The 15,242-nt window shown below is 54.9% G+C and overlaps 6 protein-coding genes across 6 annotated transcripts; 2 read left to right on the forward strand and 4 right to left on the reverse strand.

Moving 5' to 3' along the window:
- Positions 1–415: 415 nt before the first annotated feature.
- On the reverse strand, positions 416–1,279 carry V2A60_006691 (uncharacterized protein; the record flags this gene model as incomplete). The annotated part of the gene is made up of 1 exon (XM_083257983.1): positions 416–1,279. The coding sequence occupies one exon, from the start codon at positions 1,277–1,279 to the stop codon at positions 416–418; it is 864 nt and encodes a 287-aa protein (XP_083114109.1).
- Positions 1,280–3,540: 2,261 nt separating this feature from the next.
- V2A60_006692 (uncharacterized protein) lies at positions 3,541–4,333 on the forward strand (the record flags this gene model as incomplete). Its single annotated transcript, XM_083257984.1, has 2 exons — positions 3,541–3,681; positions 3,734–4,333. 2 exons carry the CDS (start codon positions 3,541–3,543, stop codon positions 4,331–4,333), a joined length of 741 nt encoding a protein of 246 aa, XP_083114110.1.
- Positions 4,334–4,463: 130 nt separating this feature from the next.
- On the reverse strand, positions 4,464–5,246 carry V2A60_006693 (uncharacterized protein; the record flags this gene model as incomplete). The annotated part of the gene is made up of 1 exon (XM_083257985.1): positions 4,464–5,246. One exon carries the CDS (start codon positions 5,244–5,246, stop codon positions 4,464–4,466), a length of 783 nt encoding a protein of 260 aa, XP_083114111.1.
- Positions 5,247–6,078: 832 nt separating this feature from the next.
- On the reverse strand, positions 6,079–7,230 carry V2A60_006694 (uncharacterized protein; the record flags this gene model as incomplete). The annotated part of the gene is made up of 1 exon (XM_083257986.1): positions 6,079–7,230. The coding sequence occupies one exon, from the start codon at positions 7,228–7,230 to the stop codon at positions 6,079–6,081; it is 1,152 nt and encodes a 383-aa protein (XP_083114112.1).
- Positions 7,231–8,787: 1,557 nt separating this feature from the next.
- On the forward strand, positions 8,788–10,659 carry V2A60_006695 (uncharacterized protein; the record flags this gene model as incomplete). Its single annotated transcript, XM_083257987.1, has 2 exons — positions 8,788–9,155; positions 9,354–10,659. The coding sequence occupies 2 exons, from the start codon at positions 8,788–8,790 to the stop codon at positions 10,657–10,659; spliced, it is 1,674 nt and encodes a 557-aa protein (XP_083114113.1).
- A 247-nt stretch (positions 10,660–10,906) lies between these two features.
- On the reverse strand, positions 10,907–12,610 carry V2A60_006696 (copper fist DNA-binding domain-containing protein; the record flags this gene model as incomplete). Its single annotated transcript, XM_083257988.1, has 2 exons — positions 10,907–12,473; positions 12,579–12,610. The coding sequence occupies 2 exons, from the start codon at positions 12,608–12,610 to the stop codon at positions 10,907–10,909; spliced, it is 1,599 nt and encodes a 532-aa protein (XP_083114114.1).
- Between the last annotated feature and the right edge of the window lie 2,632 nt (positions 12,611–15,242).

A 15,242-nucleotide genomic window follows, 5' to 3' on the forward strand; every position in this document is an offset into this window, starting at 1 on the left:
ACCGATGATCGGTTCATGTAGTCAATACGTATTCCGTCATGAAAATGTGTTTCTATTATCCAACCTCGTTGACTCCATCGTAGCAAATCTTCTAGGCGATGCTACCATCCATACATGAGCTGATACCTCTCGACGCCAATCGTATAATCAAATGTGTCAAGTGTTCAAGCCCCGTTCATCCAAGTCTAGTATTGTACTCCAATGATTGTCTTCCCAGTCACCGCTTCTCTTTGGCCTTTGATACTCTATTTCCCATCATCCTTTGGTCCGACAGCCAAAAAGAATTTTTTTTAAAAAAAAAGAAAATTCAGAAAAAAACGCCTTCTCCTTTTGCCCCCGTCTCTATCACTCTCTCTCTCACACTCTCTCTAGTTTCTCGCTGCCTGGTCTCTTTCCAGACCCCAAGATCCGTCGCCTACGCCGCGGGCCAACGCAGCTCGAACCCATTCACCGTCTTCTGCACGTCCAGGTCGCCCGGGTCGTTGTCAAAGAGCGGCCGGTCCAGCTTCCTCTCCTCGACGCGCGTCACCTCCAGGCCGGCCTCGCGCGCCACGTCAAAGAACTTCATGTCCAGGTCGCGCTTCCACGGCCGGTACGACGTGAAGAAGACGTACGCCACGGCCCCGGCCGTCGTCGCCATGGCCTCCCGGATCGTCTTGACCAGCATCCCGTGCTCGTTGTGCCGGAACAGCAGGTCCGCCAGGATCAGCACGTCGAACCGCCGCGGCTGCTGCTGCTGCTGCTGCTGCTGCTGATGCTGCTGATGCTCCCCGGTTCCTGTCGTCCTCCCGTCCTCGCCGTCCTTGCCACCCTCTGGCGGCGGCAGCCGCGCCAGCAGGGGCGCCACGTCGCCGCCCCAGACAAAGCCCGCCGCGTCCACGGCGTCGGCGATCCGGCCCCGCGGCTCGACCGTCTCGTCGCACGCGTCAATGTTCTTCTGCATGTTGGCGACGAGGTCCGGGTCCGGAAAGTCCGTCATGACCACCTTGGCCGCCCCCAGAATGCCCGCCACCAGCGACGGGAGGCCCGACGCCGCCCCGAGCTCCAGCACCGTCTTGCCGCGCACCCGCTCCGGCCGCGCCTCAAAGTAGTCCGACACAATCTTGGCCCCGTTCCACAGGTGGTGCGCCTCGGTCGGGCTGGCGCCCACCAGGTTCAGCGTGATGTCCTTGCCGCTCTTCATCGTGTACACCTGCTGCGTGGGCGGCGGCGTGGGAGGATAGTAGTCCTCGGGCTCCTCCATGAAGCCCACCGCACCATAGTTTTCGTCCTCGTCCATTGCTGTGATGTATTTCTTCTTTGGCTCACTTTTTGTGTGTAAAAATCCTGTAAATATCGTGCGCGATGCCAATCCTCTCCTGATTCGTATCTTTCGGATCCCTCAAGCTCCACAGTCAGGATATATCGAGCCCCCTTCTTGCTGCGATATCAAATGCCGATATCAGCCTACCAGCGGCGCAGAGTGTGACGTGTGATGTCACGGTCGAAAGCTGGGGAAACAGTGCAAGCCACACACCTGAGGCGAACACAAAAGGCACTTCAATGCAACGAAGCTAGCCGTACTTTGCTCGTATAGCTTTCTTGGATACCGGAACGATCCGCAAACCAAGGCCAGGCCGGATAAAAAGCTGCAACAACGATTCGCGACGAGACTTTTGCCGTGGTTCTCGACCTGGTGGTGGTGTGTCTTTATTTGGTCAAGTCCACACTATACACGTACTTTGTAGAGATTACCCCTCACGCAATATGGGTCATGCAGCGGCCACGATTTATTGCTTCTTGATTTGTTTCAGCCTTGCTGCAGAGTAATATATCGGTAGCCGAAGCCAAGTCTTGAAGATTGTTCAGAAAGGTTTTTTTTTTTTGCGCCCCAAGTCCTCAGGTCTTGATGCTTAGTGGCCTGTGTGGAGCCTGTGGTTGCATGTGTCCCATTGTCCACGGTACACGAGGTCCAAACAATCCATTGAATCCCAGCCTATGATTGCTATTCAAGTGAAGAAAATCGCAACTAGGCTATCTCGCAGGCTGTAGAGACTGGTCGGGTCGAGTCGCAGCCGGGCTTCGAGGCTGACGACGCGAAAATGTGGTCGCTATCTTTGGGTGTAGCAATTCACCTCCGATAGACCCTCTTCTGATAACTGATTGATTGAGAAATAAATGATCAAAACCTCGTTAGAGTCCTTTTTTTTTTGAAAAAAAAAGCATAAAAAAAAACTCCTTACCGGAGCAACTGGGCGGTTTTTAAACGTTTATCTACAAGGCAAAGTGCGTAGCTGAAAGTGACAGTTTCCCGAGCTGGTACTAAAGCTTCCGTTACTTGGGGAATATCTCAAAAGAAATCAATGAAATGTCACCTTGGAGATTTCGCACACTAGTTACTACCGGGCTGACTACACTCAGTTCCTTGGCTTTTGAACTCTCCCGTTGATGAAGAAAGGCCGGTGCAGCCACTTGTGATCTTGCGACGAGATGCTAGTGTCCGCGATCAAGCACAAGAAGTTCATTGGGTACGATGAACGCAAGCGCACCACCCGCACTCTGGCCAATAGTAAAGAACTTGCTACAATCTCCGCCAATTGAAGCCGTATTTTGGAAAGCCTGCACAGTGTCAGTAGTCAAAAAGGCGGGGAGTCTGCGTGATAAATCATTACCCAAGTCCAGGTATCTACCGCATCATGAACTTGAGCAGGCGACTTATGCTCCGGGCAAGTCTGTATGCCACCGAAACTATGATCGTTGGATACGTAGAGGCCAACATGCGGCAGAAGTTTGTCTTCGCAATCGAGGTCACCGCAGCACCATCCACCGCCGTGGAAATACACTCCGACGGGGAGCGTCTGTTGCTGGTTTTCGGTAGTCCGAGCTGCCGTATAAACTCGAACTTTTTGATATCCTCCGAGACGGTCACATCTTCTGCAATTCTCTTTAGATCCAGCTCGTCATTCCTGATTTGGTGGCTAATGGTCTCTTGGAGTGTCCTACCGACATCCCCCCACCTCGGGCTTCGGATGCAGTGAACCAAGTGAATCGCTGAACCCCTGTACTGCTTTCTCATATCGAGCGCTGTGCCAGTCATACCCGGCCTCTGGTCGAGTTCCTTCTCAATCTATATTTCTGGTCAGAAAGAGGCTAATAACACCGCCTAACCGAAATGTACCAGATATCATGCCGGAGCCGGCCGTTTATCCATGTGGAGGTCATCCATCTTACTTGATCAACCTAATCTCTATAACGAGAGGTTGTGATGTAGAGTGCAATTGCGAGCAGCTGTGCTTTGTATCCGAAAGATTCGGTGACTGAGTTTGGGCAACCTATTAATCTAGAGCCTGCCAAGTGAAGGTGATGCAGAATATTATTTAGCTGTGATTTCCTCCCACTCGAAAACGGCTGAAGTCACCTGTTACACATGCCGAGAGCGCCCAACACAAAGCGCTCTGTCAAGTTCACGTGATATCCCTTTACCAAGTACTTATACGCCGAGTGCGGACGTGATCTACCCAGTTCATCATATACCTCATCGACATTTCCTCCCTTGCAGTCATGGATGGCATCGCGGGCAAGATGTCGCTGGATGGCAAGTCTGTGGCGAGAATATGTCAAATACTGAACTCGGCCGGTGTACCAAATGTTCTTTGGGGCAATTATTTGCTGAGGATTTATGGTGTGCCAACCATCGTTGAAGTTCGTTTGACGCCCTCCTTCGAAACCTAACGCAGCGCTGACCTAGTAACAGGATGTGGCCTTTATTGTGCCCGATGATCGAATAACGGCAGCTTCAACTGCTCTTGCTCAGGCCAATCTTACTCCCTGCGCAAATAAGTCAAACTGCGATGGCCGATATCGTTTTCGGGCTCGACCTGCTGTGGAGCATTTTCACCTGAGTGGTGTGTTTGTGCTATCCTTGTACCAAAAATCCGACACCCTCTGGGAGCTCACAGATCTCGACTCTCCTACGTCGGAAAACGCCGCCAGTATCCTGAGTGCTTCGGACCCCTCACTTCCTTCAGCCGCTCCGGGCAGGGCCCTAGGGCGAATGTTGTCAGAATATTCCGCTGTGCGGGTTCCAGCCATTGCAAAATTCTGTGAGAGCTTGCTGCTCCTCATGTGCCGCGATTACGACACTACCTACGAGTCTTACTGGATGGTCTTGCTGACTTATATAGTCGAGTATGTTGATGATACGGATCATTTTAGCGTTCAAGATCTGGGAAATGAGTTTAGAAAGTTTTATTGCGCCGTGAAAGTAGCTGGAGCTTCCATGTGGCCGCTTTTGGATGAGCTCCGCTCCAACTTGCTTTCGAGCGGTCGTCTGCCGAATGATCAGAATTTGTAATTTCAAATGAATAATGATATCAAAGGAGAATCTTGGTCAATTTTCAAGTCATTTATGGAGTTTGGCGTCCTCAATTTACTGTTTTGAACGTTTCATAGCTATGTCGGGATATGCCCTTGGGATAGCTTGCCTAAATCTCAATAACCTTTGAGACATCAAAACCAGCAGCCTGTGAAGAGTAATACCCTCTCTGATTTGACAAGACACGTTTTCCATTCTTATTTTGGAAGTCGCAGTTGAAATGGGTGTGTCCAAACGCCCAAACCTTCACAACAGGCGCTTTCCAGCACAGCTCAGTGGACAGGTCCGTCATGAAACCAGATGAAATCGCGCTGCCTTGGTGTTGGGGATCAGTCACATCTTCATTCGTCAGTGGGCAGTAATGGGTGAGCACCAGCACCTCACGGTGGGGTTCCAAGCGCGATATGCACTCGACTTCAGCATTAAGCCAGTCGACATCAGAACGGTGCGCTTCCCGGTGCGACTGAACTGTCCATTCATCAATAAGGTAGAAATCGTTCAATCCCATACTGACACGGTCTTGATTCTCGGGTGCCACGTGCGAGAACAGTGTGCATCCCAGGACAGTGACTGTAGGAGACAGGTCGTAACGGGTTCGATCGAGAAGAACAAATCGGTCGGGCTGGGGAAGCCCCATCCGAAACGCCTCGACTCTCGCCTTGGCTCCAGGCCAGCTACTGTAATATGGCTCGTGGTTTCCTAGAACCAGAAAGACAACACGGAAAACCTCGAGCTGACGGCGGAGAAAACAGAAGAAGCCATCGTCCTTGACGTAGCCAATGTCGCCGAGCAAGGCCAGGTACGGCGCGTTCGGCTCGACATGAAAGATGTCATATCCATCAGGGGATTCGAGATGGAGATCAGACAGAATTTGCACTCTTGTTTCAGCCATCGGCGGCAATGCGAGGTGTGAATTTTTTTTTCTTTTGCGACCTGCAATCTTGGTGAAAGGAGAGGGGTGCGTTCGTTTTGTGGTTGTAACCTGTTTGCTGTCTGTTCACGGCCGGGAGTCAGGCACGCCAGGAAGTACCCAAGTACATTCAGGGATGTGGAAGTTGTGTAACTTACTGATACAGTGATATGTATCCGTATCCGAGTGTGGCGGCCACTGAGAGACGTCGATTTAGCGCCCAGAATGCACCAGAAATGGCTGCGCGTTGGCCGGTTGAGGGGTTCATTATATTCATTATGTGTGACCTTACAAATCCGAAATGAGAGTAGCTAACAGCCCTGAATATAAAAAAGATGTGTTCCTCTCTCCTAGTCGATTCAAGTCATTTTCACCAAGTCTTTTCGTTTTCTTTCTGATTGCAAATGACGCGCCAAGTTTGATCGAGAGCATCCGCTCCCAAAGGAGTATTTCACTGTCACCTTCTCAGAAGAATGCAGTGCTCGCTGGCTTGGAAGACTTGGTCAAGCTTACTAGGGAAGACATGGCTTGGTGGAAGTCGCAGCTGGGACTGAACTAAATCTGACATACACAAAAGCGAGAAATGCCGTTATCATGGATCGTTGCAGCTTGGGTCACTGACAGAACGATGAAGAAGTAACAGTAGGAAAATTGAGCAGGAATAGTTTGTGCTATCGAGAATATTCATCATATATCTGGTATTTATACTCTATATATCAACTTTCATTTCCTTTGGCAAAGAGAAAAAACAACCTGAGCCCTAGTTGTAGCTTATACGTTTTCGCCTTGAAAGAAGACACCCCATGGGCGGCGCTCAGCTGCCGGGTCCGAAGCGCTGCCTGGCCAGCTCCTGCAGCATGGTCATGGTGCCCTGCTCGCGCTCCTGCCATCGGCGGCGCCTGTCCTCCATCTCCTGCTGCTTGGCGCGCTGCAGCTCCTCGCGGCGGATCTCGCGCTCCGACTTGCGCCGCTGCTCCTCGGCCTTGCGCCGCCTCATCTCCGCCAGGTCGTCGCCGCCGCCGCCCATGAGCTCGCCGTCGTGCGCGGCCGCCGGCCCGGGGCTGCCGCCCTCGCGGAACCGCCGCATCTTGTCGTTGACCTCGCGCCGCTTCTCCAGCCGGCGCTCGCGGGTCCCCGCCTCGGCGCGCGGCGCGAGCTCCTCCAGCCGCTCCTGCTGCCTTTTGCGCTCCGCGCGCCGCTCCGCGCGCAGGTCCGCGCGGGCGGCGTCCCGCTCGTCGGCGCGCGCCTCGTCGCGCAGGGCGAGGTCGTCCCTGGACGGTATGCCGACGCCCATGCTGCGCCTGCTGCCGCCGCCTCGAGAGGAGGGCAGAGGCAGGGTGGGCCCGTAGTCCGAGTCGTCCGAATCGTGGGCATCGGCATTGCCGTCATCGCCGGGCCGCTGTTCTCCCGCGGGCGAGTATCTGCCCCTGTCCTGTCTCTCCGGCTCATGACGACTGCTCGGCTCCGGCTCCGGCTCTTCCTCTGCCGCCGCCGCCAGGATCCTCTGAAACATGTCGGGGTCGTACCAGCCCTCTGCGAGCTCGCCCCTATTCCATTTTCCGACAAAGCTCTTCCAGCGGCCCCTGACCTCGCGGTCATCCATGTCGTCAATGTATTTCTGCTTCTGTAGATCCAAATAATGAGCGAGCAAGGGCCCAAACTCGTGCAGATCGCTGCGAGTCAGCGGCCGCGCATCAAAAGGTAGCGCCACCGGCGCGGTTGCTGTTGTTGTTGTTGAGTCGCGTTCTCTGCGGTGGCGATGCTGGCGGTCCCTGTGTGGCGAGCGGTGCCGCCGTGACGACGTGTTTTCATCACGCCTGTTCTCTCTTGTACTTTTCTCCCCATGGTCAGCGTCGTCCAATCGCCGTCTCTTGTGATGCGGTGAACGGGATCGTCTGTCGCGATGGCGATGCGAGTCGTCGGTTTGACGGCTGTTGCGCGAACGCTCATCGTAGATGTCGGACATGATGGTGTGTGCGTGGCCGCTATGAAAATCACTTTATTTTACTGATGGAAATGATGAAAAGCTTTGTAGACGGCCACGGGGTGTGGCTTGTCGATGAATATTCAGTGAGATGATGGCTCAGTGGTTGTTGCTTCGAGCTGAAATTGAGCTTCCGCCCCACTCTATCAAGATGCACAGGCGAAGCCTGCAATGGATTGCTGCACCAGTAATCGGGTTTGCCACAAAGTTGGGTCTTGCATATCAAACGACAGCATTAATATCGATAATCTGAATCAAATGTGATTATCAATTCTTCTGGAATTTAGGTATACAGATCGCAGTAAATGGGCCCTAACCCACCACCGGCCGCGACCCAATACTCTGCTCCAACAGAAACATTAGCTAGCGATCTTGACAAGCCGTGTGTCATGCATAAAATGTCGGGCGGCCACCTATTCTTCCTCTATTTTAATTACATCTTACTTATATCCTGTCTTCTTTGGAGCTTTTTGCCTCTGCTGTCTTCCCATATCTTGCTTGACTTGTTTGCTCGCTCCGATCCGCGCATTGCTCTTCTTTCTCTATTTGTCCTGTGAGTGCCGCCGCATAGAGCCTTTACTGTTCGCAAATTGAAAGAACAAACAAAATGTCCTGTCGGCATCTGGAACAAGGAGCAGCCGGATTGATGAGATGATTTCCTTCCCGAGGCCAGGCAGGGTCAAAAAGACCGCAAGTCAGGCTGGAATGCCGAAAGGATATCACAGGTGAGTACGGAATAGGTTTTTTTTTTTTCACAACTTGGCACCGCACAAGCAGAACATCTGCTCGCTTCGACGGCTTCCTGGTGACTATGAGTCGAGCTGATGAGCGCCTGAGATCTGATGTCCGAGATCCCTGCCGATGGGCTCCCTCCTTGTGTATGCCTGCCTCAGACGAGCTTACTTGGTTGGTTTGACTTATAGCGCAGACATGTAGTTGATCTGCTCTCATCAATACCGGGGCATTGCCCAGCCCAGCCCCCCTGGTAAGAGCGTGATATAAACAATAGCCAGAAATGTAGTTGATCCGCTCTCATCGATATCGGGATATTACCCAGCCCAGCCTCCCTTGTTACAGTGTAATATAAACGATAGCCAGCTTCCACGCGGCCCATCATGGCATCTGCCACTGCTTGTGTCCAATCCACCAAGTACGTTTGTCCGTTCCAGTCATGCGCTCGAAAGAGACAACTTCCGCATTCGACAGCCGCTATTCAAACACGTTCTTCTTGTTTCCTCTTCCTTGTGTTCCCGAAATACATTACTAATAGGCAAGTCTGTGAGTCACCAAGCCGAGCCTCGTTGGCATCGTACCCCGCCACTGCGCAGTCTTTCCGGCAACTCAGCCAGCAAACTACCTAGTTAGCGCGGAGAGGGGTGCTGTCTTGCCAGATCTACCACCCATATTCTCGTAGATGAGAGTGACAGATATAATATACAACGCCCCCTTTTGCCTTTCAATCTCTTTTTCTAATCTCCCTTCCACTTTTTCCTCGTATTTTTTTTTTGATCCCTTGCCCTCGACCCCGTGAAAAAAAAGATGGACTACTTTCTCTCCGACACCTTCCGGGACCGCGCCGAGGCCCTCATCGCCAAGTACCGGGTCCCCGGACTCGCCGTCGCCATCACGCACCGGGGCCGTGTCGAGGCGCGCGCGTTCGGACTGGCGCGGCTGGACCCGCCCGTGCCGTGCACGCCCGACACGCTGTTCGACATTGCCTCGGCGTCCAAGAGCATGACGGCCGCGTCGGTGGCGCTGCTCGTCGAGGACGACGAGCGGTACCCCGCGGTGCGCTACGACGCCGTCGTCTCCGAGCTGCTCCCGGGGGATTTCGTCATGCCGACCGAGGCGCTGACCAAGGAGGTGACTGTGGACGATATTCTGTCGCATCGGACAGGCATGCCAACGTACGTTCTTTGTTTTTTCAGCTATCAACTTGGGACGGTATTCTTCTTTTCCCAATGAGCGTCACACGGCTCGCTCATATGGGCCAAGCCCCGTCCCTTCTTCTTCTCCTCCTCCTCTCTCTCACTCTCTCTACCTCATCTCTTCTCTTCTCTCTCTTTCTCACATTATGATCATCAATTCACACACGTCCTCTGCAGTCATGACTGGTCCTATCTCGGCACCGTGTCCAAGACGCCAGACACGCACCGCTCCGTGACGCGGAACCTGCGCAACCTGCCCGTCTGCGCGCCGCTGCGCACCCGGTACATGTACAACAACATGATGTACACGGTGGCCGCCCACCTCGTCGAGCAGACGAGCGGCCTCTCCTTTTCCGACTTTCTCGAGACGCACTTCTTCGTGCCCCTGGGCATGACCTCGTCCAGCCTGCAGCCGTCGCGCGCGCGCGCCAAGGGCCTGGAGGCGCGCCTGGCCACGGGCTACACATGGGTACGCGGCGGCGAAGACGGTAGGGGTCGCCAGGCCCCCGTGCCCATGGTCGAGTGCCCCGAGGCCGACGGCGCGGGCTCCATCATCACCTCGGTCCGCGACTACATCCTGTGGGTGCGCGCGCTGCTGCTGCGCCGCGACGGCGCGCCGCCCGTAATCACCGACGCCGTGCGCGACGGCCTGCTGCGCCCGCGCGCCATCGTCGACCTGGACGGCCGGGACCTGTTGCCGCACTCCTCCCCGCGCCTGTACTGCGCGGGCCTCGAGTCCGACTACTACCGCGGCCACCAGCGCGTCCAGCACGGCGGCGGCGTCACGGGCTTCGGCACCAAGCAGCTGTTCCTGCCGGCGCACGACTTTGGCTGCGTCATCGCCACCAACAGCGGCGAGGGCGGGCACGCCGCCGGCGCGGTCCTCGCGCGGGAGCTGGTTGACGAGGTGCTCGGCGTGTCGGCGGCGGCGGCGGCGGCGGGAGAGGCGCGCACCGACTGGGAGGCCGTGGTGGACAAGAGCGAGGCCGAGGCCGAGGAGGAGGACGACCCAGACAAGTGCGAGGCGGCGCTGGCGGCGGCCATTCTCGCATCCCTAGGGGAAGGGGATAAAGAGGAGGAGCAAGAAGAAGGACAAGGCGCCAAGGTGGGCGAGGACGAGCTGAAAAAGACGCCGCCACAGCGGCAGCCTCTGACGACACCCCTCGAGACGTACGCCGGCACGTACGAGCACCCCGGCTACCACCAGCTCCTCCTGGAGAGCAAGGACGGCCAGCTCTTCGTGGACGCGTCGGAGCGCTCCTTTGGCTTCACGGGCGTCTTCCACCACGTCGCAGACCAACGTCTCTTTACGCTGCGCATCGCCGAGAGCGAGGCGTGGGGCGGCCAGGACCTGACGGCCGTCAAGGCCGAGTTTACGCTCGACGACAACAAGAGCGGCGGGCGGGTCACGCGGTTGGGCATCGCGATGGAGCCGGACATGGAAGACACGAATGAGGAGATGATTTGGTTCACACGCAAGTAGATGGACAAAAAGAGAGAGCGAGAAACAGATAGGCATAACACTCGTACAAGAGTTGACAAGCTTGATCGAAATCGCCGTGCTTCATGCTGCATGGTGGGGTGAGTGGGTGTGTGTGTATGTACATAGCTAGAGCGTTTATGACTTTCAATGCAGCCTCCGCGGCAGATACATGGCCGACTTGGCTAAAAGAGATTCGGGGTATCGGTGAGTGAAAAGCAAATTCTGGTACAAGAAATCATTTCCATTTTCAGCCCTGGCTTCCTTCATTTCCAATCTCAGGGCCGGGGTTGTTGTGGATGGCGCAGCCTATACACTGGCAGTCATCGCCACACTGGCAGCTTGCCATTTCACCGTCGCATCCGTCGGGGAAAGGGTAGCTGACGAAGAAAAAGTCATTGGCCGACAGAGCCTGCTCCTCTGCCAGACCGGATGTGGCATCTGATGGCGTCTGCGGGGCCGTGGGCGAAACAGCACCATTCTCCGTTTTGCTAGTCGGCGTAGTGACGGTCATGCCGTTGGTCTGTGGCAGGTGTCCGTTGGCGGCGCTATGCGTACCGTTTGGAGGCGAATGAGTACCGTTGGTGCGTGCATGTCCATTTTGTATGGGCTGGACGTCCTGCGACATTGCGTTCCAAGCCGAGCGAACGTAGTTTTGCGTGGCGTCGTTGTACGGATGGGCAGCGCATCCGATACATTGGCAAGAGTCGCCGCAGCTGCACTGGTGAGAAGTCCAGGTCGCGGGGTCTGGTACTCCGGTCTGCTGGTAGGGAACGGCCGCTTGGGCGGCGCCGTACATGTATGCTTGTTGTACCTGAGGGGCCAAGTGCATGTTACTCATGGCTTGTCTCCATTGCTTTGGTTGGAGGGGTTGCATGTAGGAGCCGTACTGAGGCGGATATGTAAAGATATTTGGCGTGGCAAAGAATGGGTACATGCCGTTGGCCATGCCCATAGGAGGCTGGTACATGGGCATGGAGTTTCCGTTTAGCTGGCCGTTCGTAGTCTCGGTGGGCGTTTGTGCTGTGGTGTTGGTACCGTTGGTTTTTGACGAGCAGCAGCTTCCTGATGTTTCGGGTTTGCTCTCACTTGCCACGTCCTTTTCAACAGACGTGATGGGCGAAGCCTGCTTGCCGCCGCCGCAGCAGCTACCTGACGCAGACTCTGGATGGCCGTTGGATGACTCGCTGTTGCCATTGGCAGAGCCGTTTACTTGTGGGACATAAGGCTGTACCATGGGTTGCTGCATCATCGGATACATACCAGGCATGCCAAAAGGAGGAGAAGCCATGGGCATGCCCATGGCCGGATATGGGCTGATTCCGTTCACCGGGGCATGACCATTCATCGGACCATGCCCATTCACGCCGTTTGTTCCGTTGATAGGTGCTTGTTGGGTGGGGTCAAAGCCTTGTATGATGTTGAGCTGGTTGGCGTCCATGCGCTCGAGACCAGCAACACCGACAGACTGTTTACGTGCAGCGGTCTTTGACGACGATGACTTTTGAACTCTGAATGGCGCACTTGGCGTTGATCTCGTGGGGCTTGTCGGTAACGACGAGCCGTTCGACTCGGGCTCCTTCTTGATTGCGTCGAATGCGGCAGGCTGTGAGGATGACGAGGAGGAAGTAGAAGAGGGCCCGCAGCGGCAGGTCTGCTTCTTGGGTATGGCGGCGGTGACGGCGGCACAAGAGCAGGGTCGCGAGGCCGGGTGAGGACATGAGCTGAGAGGCCGACCCGGTTTCCGGACAGGGACCATGAGACGGTCATTGGCGTGATTACATTTTGTCGATCGATGGCCGCGGATGCAGGGCTCACTGAGACGAGGTCAGCACATGAGAGGGCGGGTCATCATGACAAGAGTCGAGGCGAGGCGGGCCGGTGGGTGCAGTAGCCGCCGACTCTGTCGAAATGATACATACCAGGCCATCTTTTGCCCATTAATGAGCGGCATGGCGGGCGATGAAGAGGGCGGTCGTGGCGAGAGCGCCGGGTAGGTAAGGCTAATAATGTAGTCTGGCGGGGTCTCGTCGTTGCTGCAGAGCTCAGATCACGGCTGCACCTTGTCAGCGGTGTGACAGCCGGGTCGGATGAGAGGTGTGTCGTCGCCCGTCGGTTAGGCAACTCATCCGAGAGCGATCGTCTCCGGTCAGAGCTCCAAGGTGTTTGCAGGTCAAGGTGAAGATGTGACAGCCAGTGAGGACTCTCGCAGCCGAATTGTGAGTCAGGTAGGGCCTGTCGTTTGAGTTGTCCTTTCTTTTTTCTTTAATTTGTTTTGACGGCCGTTTTGAATGTGGAGGGGCCCGGTTGCTTAATTGATGCGCGCCAGTTTTTGAATGAGGCTGATGTGCGACGGGCTGTGAGGGGTCGTCGACCGGCAATGGCTTCTACTGTTTCCCCTCAGTTTGGCGGCTTTGGTGGGCAGGAGAAAGGAAGTCGTAGGGCTTTGGGATGGGAGTTGAAGCAAGGAAAAGGAGAGATGGAGGACGGAGAGATTAACAGAAGAGGCTTCGAGGTTGTTGTCATGGCAGAAAGGGAAGACGCCGCCTGAAGCAAGCAAGGTACCAAAGACTTTTGGAGGGGCGGGCAGCCGCGGCGGCGCAGGCAGGTTCCCTTTGGGGGGGGGGGAGCGTCGAGGGTGGGAGGCGCTGTGGGCGCTGAAGGCACTGAGGGTGCTGAGCTGGCCGAACGATAACGCTGCCCCACGTGCGGTGATGGGTGATGGGGTCCCACGGGAGGGGTCTGGGGCGGTTTTGCCCACTAAACCCGCTGAACCCGCTGAAGGAAGCTCGAGGAGCCCGCTAAAGCCCACTGGAAGGAGGTCTGCCATCTGGTTTAGGGGTGCATGCGCAGGGTCAAAGCGAGCCCGTCTGCCCGTTTGCTGGGTTGGTTCAGGGTGGTGATAGTCTACTGATAGGTACTGGTAGGCAAGGAAGGGAAGGGGTTCATACCTACCTAGTAGTATCGATTCATACATGCCCTCGGCGTATGGGGGCATTCCTTGTGGAAATATGGCCGTTCTTTCTGCACATCTCCAACAAGCAAAAACGTCATGGGCCATGTGCAGGCACCTTGTCTCTTTGGCGCACGGACATGGATGGCATTCGATATCGACAAATCCATCACCACCACAACCACAGCCACGCTCCTCCTCCCGTCGCCGTCGCCGCCGCCGCCGCCGCGACGCCGGATCGCTCACGTTTCATGGCAATCCGCTGAAACGGCCGGTCCAAGAGATAACCAGTCTGGTGGTGATGATTTGCGGAGCCGTCGAGTGGTCCTTTTGTTTCTTTTCGCTCTCCTTCTTTTTTTCTCTTCTTTTATTACTTCTAGAATTTGTCACTAAAATTTCCGCTCAGGTTCCGAGCAGACATATACACACACGCACGACACTTCCCTCTCATGTAGACGAGACCCCGGGAAAAAATCTCCCAAGATGTCATTTGCTCTACAATTAACGTCTTTTCTTCTTTCGAAATAACAAAAAAAGATCGTAGAAAATGGAAGAACAAAAATGAAACAAAGCAAGGCTACACAGTTGTCCGCCCCATGTCACCCATCCCCCTGCCTGCCAGCTGAACTCAAAACTACCGGCCCAAGGCTGCGAGAAAAGCAGCTCACATCCGAAATCCGGTTCCTGCTTATTGCCTTGGAGGGGGCTTGCTTCCCTGTTGAACAGCGCACAAAGCGAATGCGCCAAGTCCTTTTTGCGTGCCAAAACCCGAGACATTTTGAACGGCTCACCACCACCAACAGCCCCTCCAGAGAAACCCTATACGCAACTCTTCACTCGTGCTTTTTGCACATTTTCTTTTCGTCTCTTTCCCCTTTCTTGTTCTTTTCCACTCATAGTAAATTTACAGTATTTGATTTCATTTTTCTTCTTTTCCTTTTTTTTTGGTCTTCTCGTTTACCCCGGGCATGCAACCAAGAAAAGCCCACCAGCCAACAAATCGGCAAGCCAGTCGGACCCAGATGAGCAAGTTTCTATTGGCTCGCACTCACACCACGACACACCACCACCAACCACCACTAAGAAAACAGCCCCCAATAATACGACGGCCTTTTCTACTTACTTTGTCAATAATCAAGAAAAAAAAACCACCCGCCCCGGCATCTCTGCTAGCCCCCCCCCCCCCCATTTCTTCGTTACCCCCTCAGCTCTCCTCTTGGACCTTCTCAAACGGGTAGCATTCGGGAAACAAGAGCAAAAAGGCGTCATGACGAGCCCGGTCATGACCCAAGCGAACAAATGGTGGCGTCCTGTATACTACTAAATCAAGGCGGCCGCCGCGGGAAGCGCATCACCAATTACCGCCGATGTAACAAGTAGACGGTTGGATAAAAGTTCGTCCGTCGTTATTGACGATGATGATGATGCTGCTGCTGCCAAGCATTTGGGTCTCTACTGCAGGCTTTATTATACAGGGATCTCTTTACTGGTGATCTACTCATCACACTTCTCCCTCCCCCTTCAGTCTACAGGTTGCTGGGTAGCTGTATCCGTAGCCTCATCTTATATCCATCCATCCCTCCAACCGGCCCATTCTTCCCGCAGGCAGCCTCCAATAAAGGCCACATGCTCC

This window comes from Cordyceps javanica, chromosome 4 (assembly GCF_051103115.1).
Source record: "Cordyceps javanica chromosome 4, complete sequence".
NCBI lineage: Eukaryota > Fungi > Ascomycota > Sordariomycetes > Hypocreales > Cordycipitaceae > Cordyceps > Cordyceps javanica.